A 20018-nucleotide genomic window follows, 5' to 3' on the forward strand; every position below is an offset into this window, starting at 1 on the left:
AAGCTGCCCAGACCCCCAGCAGCTCTCTGTCCAGCTCCCTAACACATCCGGGCAGCCCAAAGATGGGCAGTGACATCACGTCTGCTTTTGTCCACCGTCTCTGCACACCCCGTGAGCACACATTCCTCTTTCTTCTTTCATTCGACAAATTGAACTTTTTGAGCAGCTCCTATGCACCAGGGAGTGCCTCGGTGGGGAGAGGTGGCTTTTTTTTTTTTTTTTTTTTGGCCAGGGCCTGGGGATTGCGGGATCTTCGTTCCCTGACCAGGGATCGAACCTGGGCCCCCAGCAGTGGAAGCGCAGAGTCCAAACCACTAGACCACCAGGGAATTCTCCGAGAAGTGGTTATTTTAAATAGGATGGTCTGGGAAGATCGCACTGAGAAGAGGATGATGCCTGAGCACAGGCCAGAAGGAGATGAGGGAATGGGACAAGGCAGGTGGGTGTCCTGGAGAGAAGCCTCCCGGGTGAATAGGAGGGAGCAGAGTCGGGTATGAGATGGGGAGGGGATGACTGTGAGAATACTGAATTCCTTCTGTCCAAGGTGGGGGCCTCCGAGGGTTTGAACAGAGGAAGGACGTAATCTGACTTTTGTTTTTAAAAGATGGCTCTGCCTGCTTTATTCTCACAAGCTTTTAGACAAAAAACCCAGAGGTGTCTACACCACCTTCCTCGGTGCCCTCCTAGCACCCAGACATCCCCTGGGAACAACCCAACCAAGACTAAAACGGGGTCCCAAGATGCCCAGCCGGCTCCCCCTGCACTGTCCTGGGGAGTTCAGGAAACAATCTGTTTCCTTTAAAAACACTTATTTATGTTGCTTGGTCACCCTATTAACCACCCCCTCATGTTTTATCCATGAAACTGATGTTGACCCTCCGTATGTGCATGTAAATGTGTGCACATTTTACATCTGTGGTCCTATGTGCTTGGAAGCTTACTTGAAGTGCAACAGTTGTATCAGATTTCATTTCCTGTTAGACGCTACTTAACCTGCGGTTCTTCATTCGCCTGGTGTTGAGACTTGACGAGTGGATGAATGAATGAAACGAGGACCAGCTATTATGTTAATGAGTACTAAGAGCAAGGATAACGATAATTAATATATAGCTAGTGTGCTGGTTAACAGCACAGGCTCTAGAGCCCTATTACCCGGGTTCGAATCCAAGCCTTGCCACTTAGCTGGGTGACCTGGGGCGACCTAACGGCCCCCCTCTCGCAGACCCGTCCCACCCAGGCCGGCCACCCCATCAAACCCGGGCAGGTGAGAGCAAACTTGTGCAGGTGAGAGCAAACCTGTGCAGGTGCGAGCAAACCTGTGCAAGTGCGAAACTCACCTCCTCAGGGCTGCACCAGGCTGCCAGCGAGGCTGGCACGCATGCGCGATTCGGCAGGTAGGCGTGGTCACGGGCGACAAGGAGGGACGCACGCGTACGGGTGGGGCTGCGCCTGCGCAGGCTGCCTGCAATGACGGCGGCTTGCGCACCGTGGTGAGGGGCTCGGTTGGGACTTCAGGCAGCGGTCGGCGGTGGGTAAGCCCGTGGGAGAGGCGGCGGCACGCGGAAGGGTGCAGGGAGCCTCCTGGCACCGAGCCTGGCCTTGAAGTGCGGACTCCCACGGGCCTGAAGCCTAAGTCCCCACTCAGCCTTAGTTTCCCCTTCGAAGCGAGGGTGTTGGGAGAAGGAGTCCATGCCTTCCTCTGGGTTTCCGTTCGGGGTCCACGCAGCCCCCTCGGTTTTGGATTAGGAAGGGAGGGTGATGCCCGAGCTGTGACTGCAGTTTGAGAGGGCAATGCTTAGCTCGCCAGTTGGAGTTCAGGGAGGCGGCAAGACAGAGAGAACGAAGAGCCCCGAGGGCCGAGGACCGTGGAGCCCCTGACTGCGGCTCCGCGCCGCGGCCAGGGCCAAGTCTTTGCCCCACAGACCCGGGCCTCGGTTCCAGAATCGCGCCTACTTCCTGATTGTTGATGACCTTATGACACCTGGCAGAGAGAAAGCCTGGGAGGCGGGGAGGCATTTCAACCCCCAGATCCCAGCAAACTGCTTTTAGTGGGCACTCCTGACAGGGTTAGGATGACAGCGTCTGCGTCTGGCCCCCACAGCCTTAGAGGAGCCAAGGACACTTGTCAGCTGCCCAAAGGAGGAAGCAGAGGTCCCATCTGCAGTCGGGGTGTCCTTTCCCTCCTCCCCAGTGAGAAGAGGGGACTGAAGCCCATCCAGCCCCAGCATTCCCAGACAGAGACTGTGAGTCAGCTATTCCTAAATAGAGAAACTATTGCCTTATTCCATCTTCCAGCACATCATTTAATAATTATTCTTATCACCACTATAATGATAATATTTCCTATTGGCATTTATTGAGCACTTACTATGTCCTGAACCCTGAAAGTGATCATTGTCTCATTTAATCCTCACACAGACCCTGAGACAGGTACAAAGTGCCTCTGCATTCCCAGAGATCTGGTTCTAGGAAAAGCCCCTTAAAGGGAATCCACTTAACCTAGTACTCCATTGTAGAGTGCGTTTCCTGGGAGACCTGTGCAGGTTGGATTTTAAAATTGAAATTTCAACTAGAAATTAAGAATATGGGTCTGGCTTTTCTCTGTATTTAGTAGTATTTGGTATGCGGTTGCAATCTTTTCCCCCAGGACCTTTTTCAGTCCCAGGAGAGCCAGATCTGTCTTTAAAACGATTGGTCATGGTAGGTCTAAGCTGTACTTAGACTAGATCCTCTTCCTGGATCCATCCTAATTTTTCCAGTCCTCATTGGTTGATGACTTTTGCCTGAGGGTCGAGCATTTCTTCTCCATTGCTTTCATTGACACCATGAAATCCTGCATCCCTTTGCCAGATTCACAGCCTCACTTCACAACCCACTTGCTTTGTGCTGCCTTATAGCGTTAGATAGGAAAGCCAGCCAGCAAGGGGCGACTCTTTTATAAAAATGTTTGTGTTGGTACAACTTTTGCTTCCCCATGGAAAGTACTTAAATGTAGGCACTCCAGTTATGTGGACTCAGATTGTGGACAGCCTGGGTTATGACGATCCCATTTTCCAGTTGAAGAAACGGAGGCCCGAGAGGTCTCATGACATGCGTGGGGCACACACGTAGTGCACACACCTACCCAGGTAGGAACAGTTCCTGTAGGAGGTCAGGGATTGTGGGCAGGTTTGGGTCAAACATCTGAAACCAAGGATTTATTAACAATTGCTGCGGACCAAAGACTCTGCTCAGCACTTAACACCCTCCCCCCACATATCTCCCCCCACACCCCCACCTACCGCCAACCCTGCAAGGTGAGAATGTAGCTGAAGAAACGGGTCCAGAGAGGTGGAGTCATTTTCTCAAGGTCATGTAGCAAGGAGGTAGGAGACTGGGTTTATACCTGCTCTGCCCAGCATCACAGCTCAAGGCGCTGTCTGCACGCAGCTGCTGCTGTTTAATGCTTTTTGATGAGGTGGAACATTTGGATGGAGGGAAAGCCTTCCTGTTTTTGACCACCTTGCCTCCAGCATGGTTTTCCAAATTTTAGTTATTGCTGTGTCGCCTTCATAATTTTTTCATATCTGTATATCACCTGTACAGTGATTCCCTTAGTTGCTTTTCCTTTAAATCCACTCACTTTTTTTTTTTAATTTAAAAAGAAGGTTTAAAAACAAATGATATATGGGCGGCTGGGGCCAACTTCTAGAAGAAAAAGGTTATAGGGAAAACAGCTTCTAAACGCAAAGCATAAATTGTGATTGAATACTGGTTTAGGAAAAACTAGCTGCAAAAGACATTTGGGTGTCAAATGGAGAAAATTGACCATGAACTGGGTTTTAAATGTTATAAGGGAATCGTTCATTGTTTTAGGTCTGCTAATGGTCTTATGGTTATGTAAGAGCATGTTCTTAGGAGACAGACGCTGAAGAATTATTTAGGGGTTAAATGGTGTGATGTCTAGAAGGTGCTCAGTTCAGGGGAGAAAAACCTAGATAGATGGATTGATTGATCATGTGAAAAAGCATTAATGATCATGGAATCTAAGCAGTGGGTATATGGCTGTTTATTATGCTATGCCCTCAACTTGCTATTGGAAAATTTTCATAATAAAAAAAATGGAAAAAATAAAAAAGGGAAGGAAAACTTTATCAGTATAAATGGAAATGTAGATCTCTTGCCATAAATAAACGATTACTATGAAAATGAACACAGTGCAAAACAAAATAACAGTTCTAGTTGGATTCTGTTCCCTTGCCAAGGCTCTGAGACTTTCTCCTTCAGGAAGAATTAAGAGGATTGAAAAGGGAGCTCTCTGCCGCCTGGCTGGGGTCGTTTACACTGTTCCCCTCTGGGACCTGCTGTCCTGAGGACTTGCTCTCGCCTCTCAGGTGCTGCTGTCCCACGGTTGGTGGGGAGCCCAGGCCATGGTTGCCGTCTCCCGCCCCCGCCATGGACGAGATCACCTTCAAAAGCGACACCGTGCTGTCAGACGTCCACCTCCACACCCCGAACCAGAGACACCTCATGGTGCGGCTGAGTGGCACGGGGCAGCCCGGTAAGGTCCCTGCGCCCCAGCGGGCCCACTGTGTTTCCTGCTTTCTCACAGAAAGGACTGGGAAGACTGGATCGTTTAGCTTATCCTCACACCACTTCTTAAGTGCCCTTGTTTCACTGAGCAAACCCCTGTGCTTTCCCGAGCGCCTGCTCTGTGCCAGACCTGGACGTGATGCCGGGAACGCAGAGGGAATGAGTCGAGCTCTGCCCTGGGGGAGCCCGCGGGCCAGTGGGGGAGTCGGGGCCCGGGGACTCCCCCAGCCCACTGCCCCTACCCCCCGCTGACTCCTCCCACCAGGGCTCCCTGCTTTTTCTCCTGCACACACTCCCTCACTCCTCTCCCCAGCAGCCCAGGGGGTCCTGTGAAAAATGCAAATCACACCACCGCCCTGATTTAGACCCTCCAGTGGCTTCCCTTGCTCTTAGAAGGAAATCAGAGCCCTCACCTTGGCCTGCGAGGCCCAGCCCCACCCAGCCCCTGCCCGTGTGTCCACACTTCTCTCTCCCGCCCTCGCTGCTCAGCGGCCACTGTCTGCTCCTTTCCGCCCCTCACACGCTGCATGTACCTTCCTCTCTGAGCACCTTTGCTCTTGCTTTTCGCTCTGCCTAGAACGTTCTTCCCTCCCTGGCCACCTTCCCCAGCTCTGATCACTCTGTTGTATTTGCTTGTTCTGGTGCAGTTCATAACTCCCCTTTCCCTCGTGTCCCAGTTTGGATTCCTGGATTCAGGAAACTGAGGCTCAGAACAGATAAGCGAGTTGCCCCAGGGTCAGACAGTCGGGGGACGTGGAGGACTCTGGCCCAGGACACCCCCTGCCTCCAGCCCAACTCTCCTGGCACCCATGCTCTTACCAAAGCCTGTCCCAGTGACTTTCTGGCCACCAGGTGGTGAGGGACACAGTATCCTTGTCCTCACTTCCAAGCTTAAGGCTGAACAGTGCGGTGAGGAGGGCAGAAGCGCAGGGGTTGAGTAGCCTGGGTGTGAATCCCGCCTCAGCCACACCCACAGCTGTGTGACCTTGGTCAGCTCACGTAACCTCTGAGCCCCAGCCTCCACATCTGTAAGACAGAGTGACACTGGGACTTCCCTGGTGGTCTCGTGTCTAAGACACCGCGCTTCCACTACAGGGGGCGTGGGTCCCATCCCTGGTCAGGAACCAAAATCCTGTAGGCCGTGTGGCGCAGCCAAAAAAATTTTTAAACAACAAATAAATAAAATAGAGGGACACTGCCACTTTCGTAGCCACTGTAAAGGGTAAATGAGCTCTTGTGAGCCGAGTGCCTGCAGTGTAGGTGCTCATCCGACGGGGGCTGCTCTGGAGGCTGCAGCATCACAGCCGAATCAAACAGACCTTTTCTGCCGGTTTTATGATATTTCCACCTCGCCTTTCTTTTTTTTTCTTTTCCATTATGGTTTATTTACTGGATATTGAATATAGTTCCCTGTGCTATACAGTAGGTCCTTGTCCTTTTTTTTGTTTTGTTTTTTTTCACCTGGCCTTTAAAACTCTTCCCAGGTGGAAATTGAGGAAGGGAACTAGAAAAGGAGACGGTTTGGAAATACTCTGCTTTTGTGTTTTGTCTTGCCTTTCAGTCTTCCTGTCCCAGTTCAAGCTTCTGTGGAACCAAGCCTCTCAGACAGACTCGGGGGCTGAGGGTGGCAATCACAGAGCCCATCCCGCAGAGGTGACTCCTCCTGCCAGGTCCCCTCCGGGGAGTGGCTGCAGCAGTGAGGGGGTCTCCCTCCAGGCTGGGGCTGATGCCACCAGCCAGGAGGAGGTGGCAGCTCAGCTGGACGAGGATGGGGACTTGGACGTTGTGAGAAGACCACGGGCTGCCTCTCCCTCCGAGCCCTCGGGGCCTCCGAGAGACAAGGTACATCCCATGATTCTAACGCAGGAGGAAGATGACGTCCTGGGAGACGAAGCACAAGAGAGTAGCCCCTACGATGTCATCAAAATAGGTAAATAAAGGGCTGCTCACCTGCCTCCAGGCAGTGCCACAGCGTCAATCAGGGCACAAGGCTGCTGAGCGCGGGCCCGTCCAGGCATCTCAGGGCAGGACAGGTTAGCAGAACCGGCGTCCAGACACTGGGCTCCAGTAGTGCCGCTGGCAGCAGGGGAGCTTGTCAAAGTGCTGTCGGGTCACCCTCCTGCTCCAGACTCTTCGGTGGCTCCCCATTGCCCTCAGGACACACATGCTCAGCATAGCGCCGGGGCCCCTGTGTGAGGTGGCTCTGCCCTCCTCTCCAGCCTCAACTCACACCACCCTCACCCACTCACCCTCCGTGCGCGTTCTCCCCGCGCACCTCTGCTTCTGCCTCCTTCCCAGAGGGCTCGCTCCCTAACACATTCCTGATTGTACAAGCCCCAGCTTGGCCGTCACCTGCTCCAGAAGCTTCACTGCTGCTGCCTCCTGCATCAGTACTCTGATCCTACGTAGCATGCCAGGGTGTGGGTCGGGGTTGTTTGTGGAAGATTTGGCCCGCAGGAGCCCGCAGCAGGGAGCCATGGCAGATTCTGGAGCTGGAGCAGGGCAGAGGGGGAGGGAGATCCAAAGTTAACCTGGAGGAGTGTGTGGGCCCAGCAGATGGGCTGGGAGCTGGGAGCTAGAAGCTGGGGGTGTGGGGGATGGGAGGAGGCAGGGATGCAGTGACAGGAGAGGTGGGGTGGAAGGAGGTTTCAGCAGGCACTCAGGCAGGGCCCAGAGCGTCCTTGTCCTTGTAGGGGCAGGAAGCCAGCGACGATGAGGCACCTGCTGTGCTTTGATGTTTACCTTCATCACCTCACATACATAGTCTTCTCAGCCTCTCTGAGGGGTCCTACAAATGAGGAAGTGACGAGCCCAAGGCCGTGCAGTTCGGGGGCAGGGAGGAAGGTTCTGAGTCCGCCTGATCCATCTCCACAGCCAGGGCTCTGGCCATCCCCAGCACTGCTCTGATGTGAGTCTGTTCACTGAGATGCAGGGTCCTGGATGGTGCCTGAGGTCCCAGGTAAAGGCCTGGGTTGCGCACATGGGGTCCACTGGGCGCTCTCAGAAACGCAGACGGAACAGCAGCTCTGATAGCCATGCGGTCATCCGTTCAGCAGATGGTTACCGAGTGCCTGCTGGGTACCAAGCAGGCTGGTTCTAGACCACCCTGGTGGGGGCCCTACTCTGTTTTCTGTGGATTACCTCTGGTCCTCATGGCCTTTCCAGGGATGAGTATTCCCATGTCACAGAGGAGGGAACTGAGGCTCAGAGAGGTTGAGGAACTTGCCCAAGATCACACAGCTAGTCAGTGGCAGAGCCTTGACTCACACTCAGGTCCGTCTGACACCACAGCCCATGTTTCTTACCCATGTCACGTGATCAGAACATTGGAAAGTTTTATTCTTGGGGGTCGATGACTGCTCCTTTCCCTCAGCCCTCACTTAACTGGCCTCCCTGTGGAGGGGAGCAACAGACTTCCCAGCCAGCTGTTTGGCCTCCAGGGCGCATATTTAATGTTCCGGGAGGTTCCCATCCTGCAAGCTGAGAGCAAAGTCCCACAGGGCAGGGTAGGGTCAGTGTGCCGCCAGCTCCGCCTGGCTGTGAAGCCCCGTCTCACAGCGCCTGGAAGTTCACCCTCCTTTTCAGCTCACTGTCACTTGGTCCCTACTTGCCCTGAGGGAGGAGAATAGAAAGGTCATTTAATACCTGAGCTTAAGCAGTAACTCCTAATTATTCCATCCGCAGCTGTACACTCACATCTGTAAAATGTGACACAAGGGAAGGGGTCCTGGTCTTAGGATCCTGTAGAGCTCCTCCACCCCTCACAAGCCAGGGGACCCCGGACAAGTATCCTGCCCACCCAGAGCCTCAAGTTTTTGGACCTATGAAAGGGGTCGGGGAAGCTGCCCTCCCTGGGTTTTGGTGGTGATTTCATAAATACTGCCCAGTAAGTGCTCCTGCGGGACCTGGTGCAGAGCAGGTGCTAAGCAGGTGTCCCTCCCCTGGCTACCCTGTTCCTCGCATTCGTAAGCCAAGCCTTTTTTTAAGGTTATAGGCCCATTTGAGAAACTGATTAAAATCAAATTCCCTTAGCGGGAGGAGAATGTGTTTTCCAGGCTACTTCAGAGGATTGTCAAAAATCTAAAGTTTATCCACGGACTTGCTAGGAATCCAGAGACCCAAGGTTCAAAGTACATTATGATCATTTCCCCCATTTTATAGATAAACTGGGACGCAAAGAGAACTCAGGCAAGGCTAGAACTTGGGCTGTGGGATCCTGAGTCACGTGCCTTTTCCATTGGCCTGTGACTTGTGCAAGTACTTTAACCTCTCAGAGTTCAGTTTTCTTGTTAGTAAAATGGGTGTAATCTCCTCTGGTTGTGAGGAACTGAGAGAGATGGCACACGTAGAGTTCTTAACACAGTGCTTGGTGCATAGTAGGTGCTCAAGAAACGTGAGCTGCTGTCAGCTTTCATTCCAGGGGACTGATCTGAGTGTGGAGGAGGGAGATGGGCTGAGGAGGAGAGTCTGGGTTCCTGCAGGTCTAGAGACCGTCCTGGTAGGGGCAGGGTACAGCTCAGATACTAAGACTGTCTGTCTAACCCCATTTGCTAACCCTGGAGTTTCTCGTGTGTTCCTCAGGTTGGGCTTTTATGTTCTTAAGACACCACTGGAATTGTTTAAATATAAAGTGTGACTTTCCCCTGGGGCAGGAGCTCCTTGCCCTTGACCCTGGTTAGGGAGGCCATTGAGCCCATGAATGAGGTGATGTTATTTCTGTATCTTGTAAAGGAGCAAACTGTGGCTCTGGTGCTGAGAAGTTCAGTGACTCACGCCACCGGCCAGACTGCGTGACTGAGCCTGGGTCACATGCAGGTCTTCCTGAGCTCAGCCCATGTTCTCACTCAAGGGAGGCTGGCACCCCTTAAATGCAGCTGGAGGCAAAACTTAAGTCCACGGGCCCCCTCAGAGAAAAGGCCAAGCGTAGATGACCGAGATCCCCGTGGGAGGGTGCCCCTGGCTCAGCCAGGCAAACTGGAAGGAGACAAAGAAAGATGGGAGGAGGGGAGACGTGAGCCCCAGCCAGGGGCCAGTGGGCCAGGGACAGTGCGCCGTGGGCTGCAGAGACTGGGGAAGAGGGGTGGGCGGGATGGGGGGAGCTGACGCTGAGGGTCCAGAGCAGGGCTGGAAAGCGAGGAGGCCTCTTCTCTCACGCACGTGCACACGTACTCACACAGACACACACACACCCCTTCAGCCTTGCTGTCCCCCCAACCCGACTCCCTGCTCCTGGTTTGATGTGAGCCTGGGCTTTGATGTGATCTAGTCTGACAAGCCTGTGAAGCTTCCCTGCCGTGCGTGTGTCGTGGTGCTTTGATGGCCGTCACCATCTTGCTTAAAGATACGAGAGCCGGTTCTTATTTAACAGGAAAAACGTTTGCCCTCATTCCCTTTTCTCCTTGATCTCATAGTTCTGTTCTCCACCTCCCCCCAACAACCAGCACCAGATTTTGTCCTAATGTATTTTGTGCTTGAGGATACTTCCTAACATACTTATTTTTCATCTAAAAAGGATATAATCTGAAACTTATTTTGTTGACTTTCTAGTGTGGTTCTGAGCGTCAGAAAATATTTTGGAATGAGTTGTGATTATTATTCCCATACAGTTGATCAAAAGAACATAAATATATTATGATCGTAACGTGCGTTTACTGAACATAAAAAAGTGGAGTGTGGGGTGTGTATGTTTGATTAAGTTGGGCCAAGTCCTCCTGTGACCCGAGTCTCCGGGCTGCGGGCAGAGAGACCCAGGGATCTGAATGAGAGTGACGCTCACACGCCCCCTCCTGACTGTAGCCTGGTCTGTGTTTCTGCTGCCTCCCCCGCACCCCGTCTGTCTGTGTTCTTTCCATCCCCATTTTCACGGTGGCCCTTTCTCTCTCGGTTTCCATCCGGTCCAGAGCACACCATGGCCACCCCCCTGGAGGATGTTGGCAAGCAGGTGGGTAGGTCCCGTCCGCTTCCCACGGCCCTGAAGGGTCTCTCGGGAGCCGCAGGCCACCTTTGTTCCTGGTCCCTCTCCCCTCCAGGTGTGGCGGGGCGCCCTGCTCCTGGCGGACTACATCCTGTCCCAGCGGGACCTCTTCCGGGGTCGCACAGTGTTGGAGCTCGGGGCGGGCACCGGGCTGGCCAGCATCCTCGCGGCCACCGTGGCGCAGACCGTCTACTGTACAGGTAACGCCCGCCGTCTCAGGCTGAGGGGGAGTGGGCTCTTCACGGAGCGCGTGCTGACTAGATGGACAGTGAAGGGGGAGACTGCCTCACAACAGCATCTAATCAAGTTGTCTTACCCTTGAGAGAGATTTACTGGAGAGGAAGAGAGCTTGCATCCTGGCAGCACATTTCCAGTTAGTAGAGCCTTTTCATGAGCATCAGCGCCTTTAACCTCACAGTGACCCTGGGCATTCACCGGGGAGCCTGTCACCATCCCCTCCATCCAAGTGGGCAGGGTAAGACTGAGGTCAGGTGGCTGGGCGAAGGTCACATACATGGCCGCTGGCTCACAGCATGGTGCCTCTCATCATGTGGGGGGCTCAGGCTGTTTTCTGTGGAGCAGGGTTCTGTGGGCTCCCTCGGGGGCTGGCCAAGGGGTGGAGGGCGGGGGCAGCCCCAGGGCTCTGGGTCTCCCACCCCCACTCAGCCATCGCTGCTCCTCTCATATGTGCTTGGCATGTTAGAATCCCACACAAGATCTGTTTTGACAAAAAGTACCATAAAGGCTTAAAAACTGCTGACCCAGTCCTGTGTTGTCAGGCACATACATCAGTATTCTCTTTACCCAGTGGCCCAGGAGAAGGGACAGGTGTGGCCCTTCGGTGAGCAGAGAGGCCCACACACACACACACACCCGGCTCTGCATGGTCCCTGGGGTGGAAACGATGGTCCGGTCCCGGGAAGTCTGCAGTGGGCGGGCGAATGCCACTCACAAGACCCCCTGTACCCTCCACATGCACGCTCTCCTAATGGGAAGTTAATTTTGGCAAAGCATTGCCTCCACTGCCGTCAAGGATACACTGTGCTACAACTCAGGTCTGCTCAAGTGACAGGAACCCCCATCTCATCAGAGCAGCAGGTGGCTCGGGAGACGTGATGGCAGGACAATGAGTCAGGCACCAGGGTGCCTGCCTCCAGCCTGCCTGAATGTGCTCTGTCTCCACCGATCACATCCAAACGCCCTCCTGGCTCCGGTCAGTTTTCTGGGGTGTCAAAGAGCGAGGCTTGTTGGAGTCAGAGACACCTGGGTTCAAATCCCAGCCCTGGCTCTGCCCAGCCACGTGACTGCCTGAGCCACTTCGCCTGTGACGGGACCGTGACACCAGCTCAGGGTCATTAGAAATATGGAGGATGGATTCGGGAAGTGTGTGCATGTGTCATGTGCTCTAGAGATGCTGGGAGTTCTCACCCTTCCCTGGAATGCAGAGTCTGTCCCCACAAGGACAGTCTTCTCTGACTTAAGGCAGAGATCATTAGAAAGAGCCTTAAGGTGAACATATTTCATTTTAGTGTAAAACACACAGGAGAAACTTTCGTTTCAATTTTGCACGTTTCTGCAGCCGTGCTGTTGGTACCAGCTCTCTCCAGGCAGAAGCACAGAGATAAAAGTGTCGTCACAACTGGCACCTTACGGCTTGCCCTTCTGTCCTTCCAGATGTCGGTGCAGATCTCTTGGCCATGTGCCAGCGAAACATTGCCCTTAACAGCCACCTGACTGCCACTGGAGGTGAGGCCCAGCAGGTCCCCTCCTGGGAGGGAGGTTTCCCTGTTTTGCAGGTGGGAGAGACACCCAGAACCACGACACTGGGAGGCGGGGTTCTCCCTGCATCCCTAGACACCCCAGCGAGTGGAAGGAGCGGACGTCTCGGCTTCGCGTCACTTCAGGTGCTTGACGGCTCTGTCCTCGCCTCATCTCTTCCCACGCCCACAGCCACGTCCTACCTCAGCTCTTTCCTCCCTGCAGGTGGCAGGGCCCTACCTGGTCTCCCCAGCTCCTGTCTGACCTGCCCAAGCATCCAGAGTGACCTTTCTAAGATGCAGCCTGACCCCTTCACTCCCCGCTGAGCAGCTTCTGGGGGTGAAGTCTGAGCTCTTCCTCTGGCTCCGGACCTCCTGGTCTGGCCCTGGCCGGCTTTTCCTGTCTCCTGTCCTGGCAGCCCCGCTGTCCAGCCCTGCATCCAGCGAGCCACGGGCTCCCTTCACATGCCCTTCCCTCTGCCCAGAGCGCCCCCGCCCCGTCGGCCTGACCATCAGGTTCCTGCCCCGCCGCAGGAGTAAGCTGCCGTGATGGAGGAGCTGCCTGCCCAGGCCTCCTGCTCCGAGCGAGCTGGGGCACTTCCAACTCCAACTCATCTGGCCCCACGGGCTTCAGACCCCTCAGAGGTTTCTCATTGCTCTCGGAGTAGAGACCCAACTCCTTGGCTTGTCCGGACCCCGTGGGGCCTGGCCCTTGCCCGTCGGCAGCCCCTTCCCCACAGTGGCTCCCTCCGCTCGAGCCATCCTGGCCTTGCTGGAGGCTCCATCCCCTGGGGCCTTTGCTCTGCTCTCTCATCCTGCCTGTTTCCTCCCCTCTTCCTCCTGTCTGTTCCTAATCGTGCTCAGACCTCCAGGCAAGATCACAGTTCCCTTACAGACTCTCCTTACACCTTGAACCATGGTATTTTGACATTTGTTTGTGGGACTAGTTGATTGGCATCTGCCGCCCCACTAGACCACACGCTCCGTGAGGGCAGGGCCCTGTCTGATCCCATGTGTCACATTTGTTGAATGCCCAGGGCACAGCAGGCCGTCAGCAGGCCTGGAAGGAAGGAGAAGGTGTGAAGTGCCTTCTCCTCAAAGCCTTCCCTGACACCCATCGACACGAGAGCCCTCTCCTCCCGTGCACCTGGCATTCCTTTTCATATCAGTGTCTGCTCCCTGCCGGTGTCCTAGGACAGGGACGTACCTCATGAATCTCTGCTCCCTGGGCCGACACCGGGCCTGATGCTTAGCACTCAAAAAATGTGGGATGGATGGATCTTGGTGTGTAGTGGGAAGTTTTATCTTCTTTCCCAACTGTGTTCAGAGTTTGGGGAGTTCCGCTTGTGTTTGTTTCACAGGTGGTGTGATTAAGGTCAAGGAACTGGACTGGCTGAAAGACGACCTGTGCACAGGTGCGTGGCCTCCTCTCTCGTGTCCCACTTGATTCAGTGGTTCCTTGTGCTGCCCCCAGGCCATCAGCCCTGTGGCCTTGACCGCCCAGCAGAGTCCTAGCTCCGTTGGCTGATGAGTGACAGCTGCCATTCTTGGTGCTGCATGTCATTCTTGGTGCTGCATGCCAGGCACCCTACACTCATTCTGTCATTCAGACTCACAGTATCACTGTCGGTCCTATAGTCCCTAATTCCGGGGAAGACTGATGCTCAGAGAGGCTCAGTGCCTGCCCAGGGTCACAGGTACCTGGCAGGTCAGGGTGTGAACCCAAGTCTGGGACTGCAGGGCCTAGACCGTTTGCCTGCCAGGAAGCAGCCTCCCGCTTAGCACCCATCCTCTGCCTACAGCAGGGGACTCCCCAGGGGTTCAGGGGCTGCTGGGTGGGGGAGATTTCTAAATTTCTTATGCAGACTGTTTCAGACTTGCACCTTTGCTCTTTCTTTGTACAAGAACTTTTCTTTTCCCTGTCAGATGTCAGGTGAGGAAAATCATTGCTTGTTGAGTGCTTGTCACCTAGCAAGCACCTAGCCCACTTGAGGTCCTTTGGTCTCCCCGACAGTCCGGTGAGGGAAGCATTGTTATGCCCATTTTAGTGCAAACACTGCAGCCCAGAGAGGTGAAGCACCTTTCTTGGGGTCACACAGCAAGTCCACGGGGACAGGAATGCCATGGACGGAGGTGTAGATCATTTTCTGCACAGGCTACTGGCCAAGTCAGCAGGTCAGGCCCGCATGGATAAGGTAGCCGCCCTGGCAGAAAGGGCACCTTCTGCCCTGAAGTTTTCCACGTGGGTGGCGGAGGCGCTGGGATTCGGGGCTGCCAGGTGGCACCCACTGCACCGAGCTTACCCGACCCCATTTCTTCTCCTGAAGCTTCTTTCAGTCTGTCTCGGTGAGAGCTGGTGGCCCGCAGAGAAAGGGCTGAGCCCAAGGTGTCCTTCCCCTTTCACAGATCCCGAGGTCCCCTTCAGCTGGTCGGAGGAGGACATCTCCGACCTGTACGGCCACACCACCATCCTGCTCGCGGCCGAAGGTGAGGGCGCCTCCGCGGCACAGCCAGTGTCACCGCGTGTCGTCACGGGCCGGCTCCCACCACGGCTCCGTGCCGCTTTCGTTCTGAGCTCTGTGGCTGTTCATGCTTATCAAAGATTCCGTCCATGGGGCCCGCGGAGGAATCATTTTCTCTGATAGTTGCCTGTTTTCTTCCCCACAGTGTTTTACGACGATGACCTAACTGATGCTCTGTTTAAAACACTGTGCCGGCTGGCTCACAAGTTGAAGAACGCCTCCACCGCCATCCTCTCTGTGGAAAAGAGGTGAGCGCCTCGCGGGGCCAGACTCTCACCTTCCAGATGCGTCCTCATCACTTGCTCATCCAGCACCTGCCGTGGCCGGGCCTGCCAGGCCTTTACACACGTGGCCTCGTTTAATCGGCTCACCATCCCCATGTGTAGGCACTGCCATCCCCATCGCACAGCCGACGGGAGGAGGGCTGAGGCGTCAGGGACCCGTCCAGGCCGTGGCTGGGCAGTGAGTGTGCCAGAGCCCAGACGCATGTCCACTCTGCACCCCGGGCCTCTGCCCTTGCCCTGACACAGTCAGAGCCCCTCCAGGGCGTTTCCGCCCGGTTGTCCTGAAACGTTAGGGCTCTTGTTGATGGAGTGACCATGTTGTGATAGACTCGGTGCTGGGCCCACTACACACATTTTCCTTTAATTCTTGTGATAGCCCACAGCTTTTCTGAAGGCAATTTAGAGTATATAGCAAAAGCCATAAAACCAAACACACTGATTTTTTTTATTGGAGTATAATTGCTTTACAACGTTGCATTAGTTTCTGCTGTACAGCAAAGTGAATCAGCTACGTGTATACATGTATCCCCTCCCTCTTGGACCTCCCTCCCACCCCCGCATCCCATCCATCTAGGTCGTCACAGAGCACCGAGCTGAGCTCCCTGTGCTGTACAGCAGGTTCCCACTAGCTATCTATTTTACACACGCGAACACACTGATTGACCCAGCAGTTCAGCATCTGGAACGGCCGTGAGGAAGCGATCCCAGCCGTGCACAGAGCCATCCAGATGGACACATCTGTTGCAGCATTGTTTACACCGATGACGTCCAGGACCCCCTTCAGGGTCCACGTGACCAGTGGCAACGTGTGGACCCGATCACTCCGGTGTGATCTTGGGCACGTGCCTCCCCCTCTCTGAGCCCCAGTCCCCACCTGAGCGGAGGCCATAGCGGGCCCCACCTCCCAGGCTCTCCTGCAGATGCCGGAAGGCCACGCACTGGCGCCCAGCACGCAGGAGGCGCTCAGTTAGAATCCAGCGCCGTGACGGGAGGGAGCAGCAGAGCCTCTGGTGGTGACAGGCAGTGTGTGTGTTGCGGCTTGTGCGCAGGCTGAACTTCACGCTGCGGCACCTGGACGTCACGTGCGAGGCCTACGACCACTTCCGCTCATGCCTGCGGCGACTGGAGGGGCTGACCGGTGGGCGCCTGCGCTTCGCGGTGGAGCCGGTGGACGTCTCCTTCCCGCAGCTCTTGGTCTACGAGCGCATCCAGCAGCTGGTAGGTGCGCCCGCCCGCCCGCCCGCGAGCAGCTTGCTCTGGCGTGAGGCTGTCGGCTGGAGGAGGCCGTGAGCCAGCCTCCAGGTCCAGCCCGGCCCACACTCTCCCCGCTGACCCCGACGCTGGGCTCTCTCCAGGTCCAGGAAGGCCTGCCTGGCCAGCGGTCACCTGGCCTTAGAGCACTTCTTCTCGCCGCGGGCAGTGCAGACTCCAGGGGAAGGGGGGGGTGGGGGGGGGGGCGTTGCGTGTGGTTTGCCCTTGACTGGGCTGAAGATCTTGATGCAGGAGCCCCAGTGCCGACGGCCACGTCTTCACTGTGAAAGCGTGTGGCCTCGTGGCCTAGGCGGGCTTGCCTGATGGCCGATGGCCCGTCTGACGGGGCAAGTGGAGTCCCATCACATAGGCCTCTGAGCAGTAACCCCGATGACATGCTCTAGGTGCCGGCTGTCTCAGCGAGAGACAAGGTGTGTCCTGGCCAGGAAAGGGCAGGGCTGGGGTTAATCACTTCCTGTTACAGTTTTAAAACCAGCACTACAGGGGAATCTGGAAAGTCAGAAGACCCTTTAAAATCCCTTAAACTTCCTAGGAGCTGGATTCGTATGAGTCCCAAGGTCTTTCGTTCTCTTGGCCTCTCGTCTGCGGCCGCCCTTTGTCTGGGTCTTTGGAGACCCGGCCTAGCTCTTAGGAGGAGGGGCCTGCTCAGCTCACCCTCCAGTCCCTCCCGCCAGCAAGCGCGGCCTTGCGTTCGTTCGTGTGTGCGGTTCCATGTGCGCGGAGGGCCTTCCCTTCGTTGCTCCGCGGCCTCTGAGCTTCCCAGGCCCCTCCTGCCAGTGAGGGTGCCAGGCTCCCACTAAGAACTTGGCGTGTTTTGTACCTTCTCCACCTGCCAGCATTCCCAGGAGCATCACGCAGCCAAGAAATCAGCTCCTCACAAAATCCAGCAGCCGTGCTCCACGGCTCCCAGAATGGAGAAGGTGTGCGACTTGTGGCCATTCTGGTCCCTTTGACAGTGTGGCAGCCTCATGCTTCTCAGATCAGAGCCAGGACTCAGCATCCAGCTCCTCCTCCACGGAACAGCCCCGAGCAACAAAGCACCAGGGGAGGCTCCCTGCTCTCGCAGTAGCTTTCACGCTGCCCGTTTTTCGCGTCTTGTTCGGGGCTTCTCTTTTGCTGATTACGTCCCTTTATGAAATTGTGAAGTCTCATTTGCACATCTCGGAATCTCCCCCCTCTCTCTTTGCTGCAGGAGCTCTGGAAGGTCTTTGTGGAACCAGTAACAGAACCCGTCGTGTCTACAGACACAGCTTCTTGACTGTTCTTGTGATGTTTCTAATAAAATTGAAAGCTCACAAAGTAATGTGCTTGAGATTTTATTGTTTAAAAAATACGGCAAGTGGGCCTTGTGTGACCCAATACGGTTTTCTGCTTCCCAGCAGCAGCCAGAGAACGTTACTGCCCTAGGCTGGGAGTCCATTTGGTCGCATGTGGTTTTTGTGCTGCCGGCTTGGAGTAGGTGTTGCAGGGTGTTTGAGAGCTGCTTGGTCAAGTTGGGCGGTGTTCTCAGCTTGGTTCCGCTGGAGCTGATGACCTTACCCAGGTGCTTCCCTTGGGGCAGGGGCCCCAGGCTGCACCCATCGTCTTTTATGTTCTCTTCTTCTAACTGCTTACAAATGAGTTCAATACCATCTTCACGGTTGCCATAGTACCACCCCGCAAAATGGGGCACAGAAGCCTCCTTGCCTTCCACGCTGCGTGTGCCCCGTCCCTGTCCCTCTGCTGGGGGCCCCTTCAGAGGAGGAGGCAGGAGCTCCCAGATTGGATGCCTCTGGCGGTGGCCCTTGCTTTATGTTTTAACCCTTTGTAACCAAAATCGGGTGTGCGTAGAACAAACATAAAAGCCGCTCCTTTGGGTCCTGCAGCTGCCTAGGGCCGGGGTCCGCACAGCCACCTGCCTCCAGGGCGTTTCCCTTCCTCAGCCTGGCCTTGTTCCCCCCACCCCGTCCCCTCGGTCTCTCCGCCACGCGTCACCTGTGCACGTGTTTGTCCGTCTGGTTTTTGATCTTTTTGTCTATGCCTCTGCTGTATCTCACCCCCTCCTTCTTGCTCTCCCCCTTTACCTTGTCTCTTTATGCCCCTCCCACCACCTCTCCCTCCTTCTCCTTCTTTCCAGTTAGGGTCCCTCCCACCCTCCCTGAGGCTCCATTTCCCCTGTCTCGCTGCTCCTGCCCGCTTTCCACCAGGGCCCGCATGCCCCTTCCCCTGCTGCCCCTCCAGCTGCAGCTCGGCTGCTCCTGCCCACGTCGCTTCTCCCCAAGCACAGGCCCGATTCCCAGGTCCGTCATACCCCCCACCCCTGGTCATTGGCTTATCCTGACACCGTGGGCTAGGCTTTTGCAGGTCTCAGTTCATTTCATTTTCCCAACAACTCTAGGAAGTCAGCAACCTGGTTAGACCCATTGAACAGCTGAGAAGACTAAGGCTCCAAAAGGGAAAAATCTCCATGAGGTCAGGGACCCTGTTTGTCTTATATACCAATATATTCCTGGCACATGATCCTGGCCCAAAGTAGGTGCTCGGCACATATTGTTGAATGAATCGTTAGTAGGAATTACTGCTTAGGATGGTGGTTTTCAGCTGTGGGCAGTTTTGCTTCCAGGGGCATTTGGCAAAGTTTGGAAACATTTTGGGTGGTCGCCGCTCGAGGAGATGGGTGCCACTGGCCAAGGAAGCTGCTAAATACCCTGTCCTGCACGGGAGCCCCCCCCCAACAAAGAATGGTCCAACCCAGAACGTCAGTGGTGCCAAGGTGGAGAAACCGTGACCTGGAAGAGAATTAGCTACTTTAGGAAAGAAAAACGGGCCTCAGCTGTACCTGCCAAGAAAGCAGTGCAGGAGAATGAGTCCCAGCCCTTCCCTCTGGGAGTGGAAGGAAGTCTACACGCATCATCTCTAAATCTTACAAAGACCCCAAGAGGAGGAAGTATCCCCATCTTAAATGTGAGAAATCTGGGACTTCCCTAGTGGTCCAACGGTTAAGACTCCATGCTTCCATTGCAGGGGGCACGGGTTTGATCCCTTGTCGGGGAACTAATATCCTGCATGCTACATGGTGTGGCCAAAATAGATAGATAACTAAATAAATAAATGTGAGAAATCTGAAGTTCAGAGAGGTTAAACAATTTGCCCACCATCACACAGCTGCCAAGTGCAGAGTCAGGCTCCCAGCCCGGGCCTGTGCTCTTCCCACATCCCCACAGTGTGGTGCCTGGACCGGCAGTGCCGGCGGCAGTGGCATCACCTGGGAGCTTGTTAAACTTGTAGCAGCAACACAAGCCCAGACCAGAGTCAGATCTGCATTCTGACAAGACCCCGGGTGATTTGTGAACACAGTGGTTTGAGATGCATAGCCTTTGAGCTACTCCCACTTTCCAAGGTTCCTACACACACAAAGAAATCCCTGAGAGACTCGCCATAATCAGGCAGAGTTGCAGATCACGATGGGATTTATTAATAACGAGTCTTCAAAATAGAACCCCCACCCCCCAGACAGAGCCCCAGCTGGTGATGTATCAGCATTACCGGTGACATTTTCCTAGTGCTCCTAGGGACAGGCCTATAAACGTAATTGACACCAAGCAATAGAGTTTGTCACGCCTTTCACCTGGCACATTAGGGCAAGTGCTTTTATGTC

At 55.0% G+C, this 20018-nt stretch overlaps 1 protein-coding gene across 14 annotated transcripts; it reads left to right on the top strand.

The window, feature by feature from the left end:
* Positions 1–1410: 1410 nt before the first annotated feature.
* LOC309645442 (methyltransferase-like protein 22) lies at positions 1411–17684 on the top strand. Of its 14 annotated transcripts, none has more exons than XM_082430518.1 (13): positions 1452–1532; positions 2102–2243; positions 2983–3128; positions 4374–4540; positions 6134–6502; positions 10473–10513; positions 10602–10746; positions 12221–12292; positions 13665–13718; positions 14710–14790; positions 14971–15073; positions 16159–16327; positions 17218–17567. In XM_082430518.1, the coding sequence occupies exons 4-13, from the start codon at positions 4435–4437 to the stop codon at positions 17332–17334; spliced, it is 1257 nt and encodes a 418-aa protein (XP_082286644.1). In that variant the 5' UTR covers positions 1452–1532; positions 2102–2243; positions 2983–3128; positions 4374–4434; the 3' UTR covers positions 17335–17567. The 14 variants fall into 14 exon arrangements, with proteins under 14 accessions (XP_082286641.1, XP_082286638.1, XP_082286650.1 ...); XM_082430520.1 differs by having other exon boundaries at positions 1470–1528; XM_082430515.1 differs by lacking the exons at positions 2102–2243; positions 2983–3128 and having other exon boundaries at positions 1411–1532; positions 6134–6225; positions 6439–6502.
* Positions 17685–20018: the final 2334 nt, after the last annotated feature.

The sequence above is a fragment of the Balaenoptera physalus genome (assembly GCF_965194825.1).
Source record: "Balaenoptera physalus genome assembly, chromosome: 16".
In the NCBI taxonomy this organism is placed as follows: domain Eukaryota; kingdom Metazoa; phylum Chordata; class Mammalia; order Artiodactyla; family Balaenopteridae; genus Balaenoptera; species Balaenoptera physalus.

Bases quoted from the DNA above. Each gene is read 5' to 3' on its own strand.
- LOC309645442 (XM_082430512.1), top strand. From the start codon at position 4,435: ATGGACGAGATCACCTTCAAAAGCGACACCGTGCTGTCAGACGTCCAC. The intron at 4,541-6,133 runs GTAAGGTCCCTG...CTTGCCTTTCAG, and splicing joins GAGTGGCACGGGGCAGCCCG to TCTTCCTGTCCCAGTTCAAG. The intron at 15,074-16,158 runs GTGAGCGCCTCG...GCTTGTGCGCAG, and splicing joins ATCCTCTCTGTGGAAAAGAG to GCTGAACTTCACGCTGCGGC.